General features: G+C 37.9%; 3 protein-coding genes and 1 long non-coding RNA gene across 4 annotated transcripts in view; all 4 read right to left on the reverse strand.

Annotated features, from left to right (window-relative positions):
- The window catches only part of LOC104773258 (Fanconi anemia group D2 protein homolog), a 7,624-nt gene extending 2,170 nt beyond the window's left edge, over positions 1-5,454 (reverse strand). Inside the window, exons 1-21 of the mRNA XM_019242613.1 lie at positions 5,447-5,454; positions 5,248-5,342; positions 5,069-5,151; positions 4,726-4,980; positions 4,388-4,639; positions 4,100-4,312; positions 3,875-4,006; positions 3,657-3,786; positions 3,526-3,572; positions 3,348-3,449; positions 3,131-3,238; positions 2,885-3,027; positions 2,686-2,780; positions 2,511-2,589; positions 2,370-2,418; positions 2,209-2,289; positions 1,875-1,970; positions 1,694-1,797; positions 1,134-1,584; positions 222-263; positions 9-131 (exon numbers count right to left, since the gene is read on the reverse strand). Coding sequence (XP_019098158.1) covers positions 9-131; positions 222-263; positions 1,134-1,584; positions 1,694-1,797; positions 1,875-1,970; positions 2,209-2,289; positions 2,370-2,418; positions 2,511-2,589; positions 2,686-2,780; positions 2,885-3,027; positions 3,131-3,238; positions 3,348-3,449; positions 3,526-3,572; positions 3,657-3,786; positions 3,875-4,006; positions 4,100-4,312; positions 4,388-4,639; positions 4,726-4,980; positions 5,069-5,151; positions 5,248-5,342; positions 5,447-5,454 — 2,688 coding nt within the window. The remainder of the gene's footprint in view (positions 1-8; positions 132-221; positions 264-1,133; positions 1,585-1,693; positions 1,798-1,874; positions 1,971-2,208; positions 2,290-2,369; positions 2,419-2,510; positions 2,590-2,685; positions 2,781-2,884; positions 3,028-3,130; positions 3,239-3,347; positions 3,450-3,525; positions 3,573-3,656; positions 3,787-3,874; positions 4,007-4,099; positions 4,313-4,387; positions 4,640-4,725; positions 4,981-5,068; positions 5,152-5,247; positions 5,343-5,446) is intronic.
- A 103-nt stretch (positions 5,455-5,557) lies between these two features.
- Positions 5,558-6,007, reverse strand: LOC109131551. The gene is made up of 3 exons (XR_002037143.1): positions 5,910-6,007; positions 5,693-5,800; positions 5,558-5,589 (listed from the first exon to the last, which is right to left on the reverse strand). It is a non-coding gene; the product is annotated as an uncharacterized LOC109131551 (long non-coding RNA).
- A 29-nt stretch (positions 6,008-6,036) lies between these two features.
- Positions 6,037-10,823, reverse strand: LOC109131552 (Fanconi anemia group D2 protein homolog). The gene is made up of 17 exons (XM_019242614.1): positions 10,394-10,823; positions 9,881-10,304; positions 9,543-9,794; positions 9,255-9,467; positions 9,030-9,161; positions 8,812-8,941; positions 8,681-8,727; positions 8,503-8,604; positions 8,286-8,393; positions 8,040-8,182; positions 7,855-7,935; positions 7,288-7,711; positions 6,950-7,201; positions 6,662-6,874; positions 6,437-6,568; positions 6,219-6,348; positions 6,037-6,134 (listed from the first exon to the last, which is right to left on the reverse strand). The coding sequence occupies exons 1-17, from the start codon at positions 10,720-10,722 to the stop codon at positions 6,037-6,039; spliced, it is 3,210 nt and encodes a 1,069-aa protein (XP_019098159.1). The 5' UTR covers positions 10,723-10,823.
- A 201-nt stretch (positions 10,824-11,024) lies between these two features.
- LOC104773250 (membrane-associated progesterone-binding protein 4-like) overlaps positions 11,025-11,512 on the reverse strand; it is a 5,575-nt gene continuing 5,087 nt past the window's right edge. Inside the window, exons 8-9 of the mRNA XM_019242611.1 lie at positions 11,476-11,506; positions 11,025-11,355 (exon numbers count right to left, since the gene is read on the reverse strand). Coding sequence (XP_019098156.1) covers positions 11,188-11,355; positions 11,476-11,506 — 199 coding nt within the window. The 3' untranslated portion in view covers positions 11,025-11,187. The remainder of the gene's footprint in view (positions 11,356-11,475; positions 11,507-11,512) is intronic.

Genomic DNA, 11,512 nt, shown 5'->3' on the forward strand with positions numbered 1-11,512 from the left:
AGTTCAACCAATTTGAATCTTCCGACACAACCTGGAGCGCTTCCACGTTTAAAAGGATGTTGTTTACCATGAGGAACAAGATAATCCAGCTTGTTGTGAAGATCATGTAAGAGATACAAATACACAGGTAGCTATGATAGAAAATAACAAGATGGTAAGTTCCACTTTTTATCTCTAATCGAAATAACTTTGACAGAATATGTTGGTATTTATCTTCATACCTCAGCTTTATACTCAGGGCTGCCTATGTCTTGGCTTGGCACCTACAAGTGAAAGCCAAAAATATTAAAAATTCCCTTATCAAGTCTTTATAAGCTTTGTTAGGACATATAAACTTTGTTAGGCAGGCACTGCTGCCTTCGACGGCATTCCAATAATGATGTTAATAAAAACTCAGAGGCTAAAATTCGACGTGAATTCATGGGACATTTATATGGAGTATCTATGATGACTTTACATTCAAAAGACTAGCAGATACTAATAATCAACCAGATAAAAAGGTTTGACAAGGCCGACCTTTAAAAATTTTAAGATGGAAAGGCATTGAGGAAGAAGAGGCCTGAACTTGAATCTTTGAGCTTCAAGTGCCAATGAAACTTGAGGAATCTTCACAATTAGAGATTCATCATCAGAACAATCATTCATTGGTGTTGCTGCTGTCCTGCCATCCAAAGATGGAAGGGAAGGGGTTCCATGTAGCTGTGTTTGACTTTGACTCATCACTGCTCCTGCTTTCTTGAATGCATCCATAATAGTTGGCTGGCGGAGCTTTTCATTCACATTTGAATGCTTAGATTTTTTCAAGTTATTTTTCATGCTTCCCTTGTGTTGGGAACCATCATCGTCGAGCTTCCTCTTCTCATTCTTCTTCTCTGGATGTTCTACATGAGATTCAGAATAAGGGTGGAGCTCCGGTAGAGACTNTTTATAAGCTTTGTTAGGACATATAAACTTTGGTAGGTAGGCACTGCTGCCTTCGACGGCATTCCAATAATGATGTTAATAAAAACTCAGAGGCTAAAATTCGACGTGAATTCATGGGACATTTACATGGAGTATCTATGATGACTTTACATTCAAAAGACTAGCAGATACTAATAATCAACCAGATAAAAAGGTTTGACAAGGCCGACCTTTAAAAATTTTAAGATGGAAAGGCATTGAGGAAGAAGAGGCCTGAACTTGAATCTTTGAGCTTCAAGTGCCAATGAAACTTGAGGAATCTTCACAATTAGAGATTCATCATCAGAACAATCATTCATTGGTGTTGCTGCTGTCCTGCCATCCAAAGATGGAAGGGAAGGGGTTCCATGTAGCTGTGTTTGACTTTGACTCATCACTGCTCCTGCTTTCTTGAATGCATCCATAATAGTTGGCTGGCGGAGCTTTTCATTCACATTTGAATGCTTAGATTTTTTCAAGTTATTTTTCATGCTTCCCTTGTGTTGGGAACCATCATCGTCGAGCTTCCTCTTCTCATTCTTCTTCTCTGGATGTTCTACATGAGATTCAGAATAAGGGTGGAGCTCCGGTAGAGACTGAGGAGATAGTGTAATCAAATTGCTCAATAAGCTTTCCAAGAATCTGTTTCATCAACAATAGGCATTAGACGACCAACAACATCTGAAAAAGAGTATAAAACAAACAAACACATTTACGAAGCCTGGATGGTGACAAAGTAGAATGAACATACACTAGATTTCTAAGTCTCTTCAGAAGCTTTGTTGTTACATCCTTTTCTGTAGCCTGACTAATGCAGCCAAATCTTTCATCAATTTGGGAACTGAAAGCGTTAAGCTGCAATGGGAAACATAAACATGTAAAGACAATCATAGTAGAACAAGGTTGCTGATAAACAAGGTCATATCACTTACGAGTTCTCGTATCCAGTTTGCAGCATAATATAAGGAGAGAGAGAGGATTTCTCTCTGCTTCTTTGTCAGAGACTGCCAACCAGCTGCAGCAAAGTACTTAAAAATTGGAGAGGAAAAGTCAAACATCAGCAAACTGGGACAGTACACATATATAAATGTGGGGAAGATATGTTGTTAATACTATATCTTCAAGGTTCATGTTTAGAATTTAAACTTTTCTAAAATAAGCCTAACAGTGTATGCTGCAATCGTGCAGAGATTGGAGTGCAGATCAAAACTTGTCAAAAATTGGAAACATAGCAATATGTTTTATGACAAAATTTTAGTCCTTCACCTTCGGAGAGGGGAGGTGCAAAGGGCATCCGAGCAGAGCATCGATCCCAGCAAGGGATCCATCATTTGTCAACCTCTCAACCTGAGTATAAACACAAAACATTCAGGTTCGTTATGACTTCTTGAAATAGCCTCTCAGTTTCAAGTGAATGAAAATCTTACAGTTGATAGCAAAAGAAAATTTGAAGGCAGAATCTGCAGACAACAGGACCTGCAGGCAATATGATTATTAATTCAATCAGCAGTTGCTAGAGAGGAATCTTCAACAGTAACTGAAAACAGGGATAATCTCAAAAGACCAACTCTGAGGATGAAGATGCCAGGGGTAAAATGTTCAAACAGATTGGTGATATACTGCCATCCAAGTTCATCCAAAGATCCCCTAAAGCGATGAGATGAAAAGAAATGGAGATCAATCTATACAATGCTCAAAAGAGACCCAATTAATTAAGTTGAACTATGGTCAGTATATTTATACCTTCTAGTCCACAATATGAACCCTTATCAGCCATCTTTCCGTTTTCAAGATCGGCTAGAAACAGCGACTCTAATTTTCCCAGATGCTTCCCAATCCTGAAAAGCAGTATACAAATATAGTCAGGATGAAGCTTAAGATTACGGTGTAGCCTTTGAAAATTACTAAACAAGCTAGCAGAAAACTGTTACTGAATCTTCACCACTCCATAATTTCTGGTTGAAGTAACTTATGGCTAAGAATTGTAGCAAATTCATCATAGAACATAATTAGGGCTAAGTTAGACTGTTTGCAAGAGTCAACAGATGTCTTCAAGAGCTCCAAAATCTCCCCACAATCTGAAACCTGCTTTATGAAAAAAATAATTGACATAAAAGAATTCCTTTTGGAAAATAAATATGAAAGGTACAAAGATAATTTCAATTAACTACTGAGAATTGCTGGTTACCTGTGATGATGGAAGGTCAGGAACACTCTTTGCATCCCCAAGTGACGACACAATCCTAAGAGTTCCAACTAAGCCCATCTTTTTGTACTTGAGGTCTGGATGACTAACCTGCCAATATAAAAAAAGGACAACTAGGAGTCAGCTGCCATCACCTAAGAAAGGGAGTGAGCTGCCATCACTTAAGAAACCAAATAGAAGGCGAGATAATTCATACTACCTGCTTCCTTACTATCATCATAAGTTCATTTGAAATTGAAGATCGAAAAGAATCAGCACTTGCACGAGCTGATAGTGCAAGGAGACTGAAAATCTCATAGACCTGCAATTATGTCCACTTAATAAGTTTATATACAATATATTATCATACCAAGCAGACTGTAAAGATAAATACCTGCCTTATGCAAATTTTCAATACTAAAACCCTCTAAGTAGTCCAAAATACCTATACAGCACAAAACAATAAAAATATTAGAAAAAGAAAAGTAAATGATCAGTATATTTTTGTGGGAACAAGTTCCAGAGATACCATTTATGTGGGAAGAAAAGGGAAGGAGTTGCTGCGCATATTTTTTCACCAGAGCCGTCATCATCTCCAAGACCGAACTGACCTCAAATTTGTTATCAGATCCCACATGTGTCACTAGAGCACCTAGAATCTGCAACCAATTCGAAATTTCGAATTAGAACAAAATGGACTAATTATGCTACAAGTGATTATACTATGACATGTTAGCATGGTCTCACCTCTTGTCTTGAATAATTGTCAGCAAACCCTTCAAAAAGACGAGTATAGATATGCGAGCCCATTTCCCTTGCCTTTTCTTCTTTGCATGACAAGAGGTGTTCAGCCAAAGAAACAAATGATGCAAAATTATCCTACAATAATGAGTGAGTCGGGTTAAATTTCCAAAATAACATTCCCACATTTTGCAAGAATCAGAAACTTCTCAAAATTGTTAAGAAGATCACCTGCACAAACTCTTTATTACCACATATACATTGATCAAGCAGGGTTTCTTGTATGCATCCATCGACCACTTTCTTCTTAAATATTTTCTCGATACTCTTCCGGATGGGGTCCCCGTTCATGTACATGAGAATAAGCAGCCATACATCAATTACCTTAAAATCCCGAGGTTTCTCCAGACTATTCAGCTCCTTTATGATTTCTTGACAGAGTATCTATAAACAGAAAATATAGTGACGCTAGATAATGATAAACATGCTTAAACAACAACTGTAACGAATCCAACTTACATTCTTAAACCGAAGGCTTGATCTTAAAGCATGGAGAATAGAACCTTCTGCGTTATATGCAGGTATTTTTCCTTTAAGTTTATTCTGAGAAGGACAAGGTTGTGACATTCCGGTGAATTTCAACTGTTCTCGTATCTGGGAGATTATTCTTCTAACATTTTCTGGAGTAGCAGCAAGAAGCAAAAACCTAAGTAGATATGGCATGTGCTCTGCGTCGACTGTTCTAATACATGATATTGCTACTGTAATCGCCTTTAAAAAAAGGGAAAAAACGGCATTCCATCAGTAACTATGTACAAATACAGAACCTTCAACCAATGATGAAGCAAAACCCTCACCTGTTCTTGCAATTGATCATCTAAATTAAGGTTGGAGAAAGAATCAAGCACTGGAACAACAACATCAGAATCCTCCTGAAGCATTTTTTCTAAAGAATCAACCACAGCTTGACAGTTATGATCCCCAATAATCTCAGGCAACGATCCAATGATTTCCTTCTTTAAATNGAAATAGCCTCTCAGTTTCAAGTGAATGAAAATCTTACAGTTGATAGCAAAAGAAAATTTGAAGGCAGAATCTGCAGACAACAGGACCTGCAGGCAATATGATTATTAATTCAATCAGCAGTTGCTAGAGAGGAATCTTCAACAGTAACTGAAAACAGGGATAATCTCAAAAGACCAACTCTGAGGATGAAGATGCCAGGGGTAAAATGTTCAAACAGATTGGTGATATACTGCCATCCAAGTTCATCCAAAGATCCCCTAAAGCGATGAGATGAAAAGAAATGGAGATCAATCTATACAATGCTCAAAAGAGACCCAATTAATTAAGTTGAACCATGGTCAGTATATTTATACCTTCTAGTCCACAATATGAACCCTTATCAGCCATCTTTCCGTTTTCAAGATCGGCTAGAAACAGCGACTCAAATTTTCCCAGATGCTTCCCAATCCTGAAAAGCAGTATACAAATATAGTCAGGATGAAGCTTAAGATTACGGTGTAGCCTTTGAAAATTACTAAACAAGCTAGCAGAAAACTGTTACTGAATCTTCACCACTCCATAATTTCTGGTTGAAGTAACTTATGGCTAAGAATTGTAGCAAATTCATCATAGAACATAATTAGGGCTAAGTTAGACTGTTTGCAAGAGTCAACAGATGTCTTTAAGAGCTCCAAAATCTCCCCACAATCTGAAACCTGCTTTATGAAAAAAATAATTGACATAAAAGAATTCCTTTTGGAAAATAAATATGAAAGGTACAAAGATAATTTCAATTAACTACTGAGAATTGCTGGTTACCTGTGATGATGGAAGGTCAGGAACACTCTTTGCATCCCCAAGTGACGACACAATCCTAAGAGTTCCAACTAAGCCCATCTTTTTGTACTTGAGGTCTGGATGACTAACCTGCCAATATAAAAAAAGGACAACTAGGAGTCAGCTGCCATCACCTAAGAAAGGGAGTGAGCTGCCATCACTTAAGAAACCAAATAGAAGGCGAGATAATTCATACTACCTGCTTCCTTACTATCATCATAAGTTCATTTGAAATTGAAGATCGAAAAGAATCAGCACTTGCACGAGCTGATAGTGCAAGGAGACTGAAAATCTCATAGACCTGCAATTATGTCCACTTAATAAGTTTATATACAATATATTATCATACCAAGCAGACTGTAAAGATAAATACCTGCCTTATGCAAATTTTCAATACTAAAACCCTCTAAGTAGTCCAAAATACCTATACAGCACAAAACAATAAAAATATTAGAAAAAGAAAAGTAAATGATCAGTATATTTTTGTGGGAACAAGTTCCAGAGATACCATTTATGTGGGAAGAAAAGGGAAGGAGTTGCTGCGCATATTTTTTCACCAGAGCCGTCATCATCTCCAAGACCGAACTGACCTCAAATTTGTTATCAGATCCCACATGTGTCACTAGAGCACCTAGAATCTGCAACCAATTCGAAATTTCGAATTAGAACAAAATGGACTAATTATGCTACAAGTGATTATACTATGACATGTTAGCATGGTCTCACCTCTTGTCTTGAATAATTGTCAGCAAACCCTTCAAAAAGACGAGTATAGATATGCGAGCCCATTTCCCTTGCCTTTTCTTCTTTGCATGACAAGAGGTGTTCAGCCAAAGAAACAAATGATGCAAAATTATCCTACAATAATGAGTAAATCGGGTTAAATTTGCAAAAGAACATTCCCACATTTTGCAAGAATCAGAAACTTCTCAAAATTGTTAAGAAGATCACCTGCACAAACTCTTTATTACCACATATACATTGATCAAGCAGGGTTTCTTGTATGCATCCATCGACCACTTTCTTCTTAAATATTTTCTTGATACTCTTCCGGATGGGGTCTCCGTTCATGTACATGAGAATAAGCAGCCATACATCAATTACCTTGAAATCCCGAGGTTTCTCCAGACTATTCAGCTCCTTTATGATTTCTTGACAGAGTATCTATAAACAAAAAATATAGTGACGCTAGATAATGATAAACATGCTTAAACAACAACTGTAACGAATCCAACTTACATTCTTAAACCGAAGGCTTGATCTTAAAGCATGGAGAATAGAACCTTCTGCGTTATATGCAGGTATTTTTCCTTTAAGTTTATTCTGAGAAGGACAAGGTTGTGACATTCCGGTGAATTTCAACTGTTCTCGTATCTGGGAGATTATTCTTCTAACATTTTCTGGAGTAGCAGCAAGAAGCAAAAACCTAAGTAGATATGGCATGTGCTCTGCGTCGACTGTTCTAATACATGATATTGCTACTGTAATCGCCTTTAAAAAAAGGGAAAAAACGGCATTCCATCAGTAACTATGTACAAATACAGAACCTTCAACCAATGATGAAGCAAAACCCTCACCTGTTCTTGCAATTGATCATCTAAATTAAGGTTGGAGAAAGAATCAAGCACTGGAACAACAACATCAGAATCCTCCTGAAGCATTTTTTCTAAAGAATCAACCACAGCTTGACAGTTATGATCCCCAATAATCTCAGGCAACGATCCAATGATTTCCTTCTTTAAATGCAAAGGACAAATCGATAGAACTTGCATCAGCTTATCGGTGAACACATCGGGATTAACAATGAAGTCGAGCCAACGAAAATGGTTGATGATAAGACGAGCAACATCTTCCTCCAACGTACATCCTGTAACAACATCAAAGTACTCCGGAAGCTTCTCGAGTAGCATTTCCTGAATATCAAGTTGAATAGGAGGTACAAGAAGGAGATTCCGAACTAAACTCTCGTCTCTCTTGGTTGATGAAGAGGACGAAAGCACTCTACACGATAAATATGAACAAATCCGATTACGAATTTGGTGAATCTTAGGTTTGATTTGGAAAAACTCGAGTTGGAAAATTTTACTGACCTACGAAGATNTCTCATAGACCTGCAATTATGTCCACTTAATAAGTTTATATACAATATATTATCATACCAAGCAGACTGTAAAGNAAGATCGGCTAGAAACAGCGACTCTAATTTTCCCAGATGCTTCCCAATCCTGAAAAGCAGTATACAAATATAGTCAGGATGAAGCTTAAGATTACGGTGTAGCCTTTGAAAATTACTAAACAAGCTAGCAGAAAACTGTTACTGAATCTTCACCACTCCATAATTTCTGGTTGAAGTAACTTATGGCTAAGAATTGTAGCAAATTCATCATAGAACATAATTAGGGCTAAGTTAGACTGTTTGCAAGAGTCAACAGATGTCTTCAAGAGCTCCAAAATCTCCCCACAATCTGAAACCTGCTTTATGAAAAAAATAATTGACATAAAAGAATTCCTTTTGGAAAATAAATATGAAAGGTACAAAGATAATTTCAATTAACTACTGAGAATTGCTGGTTACCTGTGATGATGGAAGGTCAGGAACACTCTTTGCATCCCCAAGTGACGACACAATCCTAAGAGTTCCAACTAAGCCCATCTTTTTGTACTTGAGGTCTGGATGACTAACCTGCCAATATAAAAAAAGGACAACTAGGAGTCAGCTGCCATCACCTAAGAAAGGGAGTGAGCTGCCATCACTTAAGAAACCAAATAGAAGGCGAGATAATTCATACTACCTGCTTCCTTACTATCATCATAAGTTCATTTGAAATTGAAGATCGAAAAGAATCAGCACTTGCACGAGCTGATAGTGCAAGGAGACTGAAAATCTCATAGACCTGCAATTATGTCCACTTAATAAGTTTATATACAATATATTATCATACCAAGCAGACTGTAAAGATAAATACCTGCCTTATGCAAATTTTCAATACTAAAACCCTCTAAGTAGTCCAAAATACCTATACAGCACAAAACAATAAAAATATTAGAAAAAGAAAAGTAAATGATCAGTATATTTTTGTGGGAACAAGTTCCAGAGATACCATTTATGTGGGAAGAAAAGGGAAGGAGTTGCTGCGCATATTTTTTCACCAGAGCCGTCATCATCTCCAAGACCGAACTGACCTCAAATTTGTTATCAGATCCCACATGTGTCACTAGAGCACCTAGAATCTGCAACCAATTCGAAATTTCGAATTAGAACAAAATGGACTAATTATGCTACAAGTGATTATACTATGACATGTTAGCATGGTCTCACCTCTTGTCTTGAATAATTGTCAGCAAACCCTTCAAAAAGACGAGTATAGATATGCGAGCCCATTTCCCTTGCCTTTTCTTCTTTGCATGACAAGAGGTGTTCAGCCAAAGAAACAAATGATGCAAAATTATCCTACAATAATGAGTGAGTCGGGTTAAATTTCCAAAATAACATTCCCACATTTTGCAAGAATCAGAAACTTCTCAAAATTGTTAAGAAGATCACCTGCACAAACTCTTTATTACCACATATACATTGATCAAGCAGGGTTTCTTGTATGCATCCATCGACCACTTTCTTCTTAAATATTTTCTCGATACTCTTCCGGATGGGGTCCCCGTTCATGTACATGAGAATAAGCAGCCATACATCAATTACCTTAAAATCCCGAGGTTTCTCCAGACTATTCAGCTCCTTTATGATTTCTTGACAGAGTATCTATAAACAGAAAATATAGTGACGCTAGATAATGATAAACATGCTTAAACAACAACTGTAACGAATCCAACTTACATTCTTAAACCGAAGGCTTGATCTTAAAGCATGGAGAATAGAACCTTCTGCGTTATATGCAGGTATTTTTCCTTTAAGTTTATTCTGAGAAGGACAAGGTTGTGACATTCCGGTGAATTTCAACTGTTCTCGTATCTGGGAGATTATTCTTCTAACATTTTCTGGAGTAGCAGCAAGAAGCAAAAACCTAAGTAGATATGGCATGTGCTCTGCGTCGACTGTTCTAATACATGATATTGCTACTGTAATCGCCTTTAAAAAAAGGGAAAAAACGGCATTCCATCAGTAACTATGTACAAATACAGAACCTTCAACCAATGATGAAGCAAAACCCTCACCTGTTCTTGCAATTGATCATCTAAATTAAGGTTGGAGAAAGAATCAAGCACTGGAACAACAACATCAGAATCCTCCTGAAGCATTTTTTCTAAAGAATCAACCACAGCTTGACAGTTATGATCCCCAATAATCTCAGGCAACGATCCAATGATTTCCTTCTTTAAATGCAAAGGACAAATCGATAGAACTTGCATCAGCTTATCGGTGAACACATCGGGATTAACAATGAAGTCGAGCCAACGAAAATGGTTGATGATAAGACGAGCAACATCTTCCTCCAACGTACATCCTGTAACAACATCAAAGTACTCCGGAAGCTTCTCGAGTAGCATTTCCTGAATATCAAGTTGAATAGGAGGTACAAGAAGGAGATTCCGAACTAAACTCTCGTCTCTCTTGGTTGATGAAGAGGACGAAAGCACTCTACACGATAAATATGAACAAATCCGATTACGAATTTGGTGAATCTTAGGTTTGATTTGGAAAAACTCGAGTTGGAAAATTTTACTGACCTACGAAGATTACTCGGAGATTGAATGTACGATGAGAACCCAGCTATGAAAACGGAGCGAAGGGAAGCGACGCTATCTCTCTCGCCGGAATTAGCGGAGCAAGACGAAAAGCGAATAGTGAGATTGCGGCGGAAAGCGTGTAGATCGGAAGGAAGACACGGCGGACCGTACGGGTTCATCAGTGTGCATCCGACTTCCGCGAGAATCGCAGTCATCTTATCCACCGCGTCGGATTCATTTTGCGGCTGGGGGATTTTAATCGACGGAGCGGCTGAGGATGATGACGGAGGCGGTGGCGGTGGCGGCTTTTTTCGTGAGAGAAACACCATTTTTTCCGGTGATTTACGACGGAGAGTACTCCCAATTTCGCCTCTTGGTTCTCCGATTAACAAACTTTTCTGAAGAAATTTAGATTTCAAAATTTGGCAACCCTGAAGAAGCTACCGCCAAAAATTTCAGCGAAGGATGCGCCAGTGTCCACCTTCACATGACACGCAACCTATCAACGCAAACGCAAGACGGCACGGTGTGTAACCAAAATACACCGTGGAATTTAGAACTATTTTGCCGTTTAGCTTCATAACACATTAACTACGCAATCTGTCGACGCAAAAGCAAAAACAGCACGATGTGTAACCAAAATCAACCTGTATATAGAATTTTGGAATTTGTCCTTTAATTTGTAATTACACATAAACTACACGCAATGCATCGATACAGAAAAAAACAAAAGACGTCTACTATGTGTATAAAAGAGTACAAAAGGCTACATTGAAGATTAGAAGGGAACACATTTAAACCCTGCAAGTCTTGGCAAGAGGCTCGCAGTCTTTATAGATCTCCAATCCAGACTGATCAAGTTGGTCTTCCTCAAAACAAGCACAACGTTTGCTCATTGAACCCGTTATTGCTATCTCTAAAGGTCTTTGTACTAATCTTGGCACCCCAACATCACACCAAACCTACATAAAGAGGTAATCCTTTAGTTCTTATGTTTTTAATTCCATGAAGGTTCACTTGCTATGTTCTAAAACTAATTCTCCCCTTGAAACCAAATCGAGAAAGATTACAAGAATTCATACCTCTCCACCTTCATCTTGACTCCATCGTGAGTTGCAA

This window comes from Camelina sativa, unplaced genomic scaffold (assembly GCF_000633955.1).
Source record: "Camelina sativa cultivar DH55 unplaced genomic scaffold, Cs unpScaffold00506, whole genome shotgun sequence".
Classification (NCBI taxonomy): domain Eukaryota; kingdom Viridiplantae; phylum Streptophyta; class Magnoliopsida; order Brassicales; family Brassicaceae; genus Camelina; species Camelina sativa.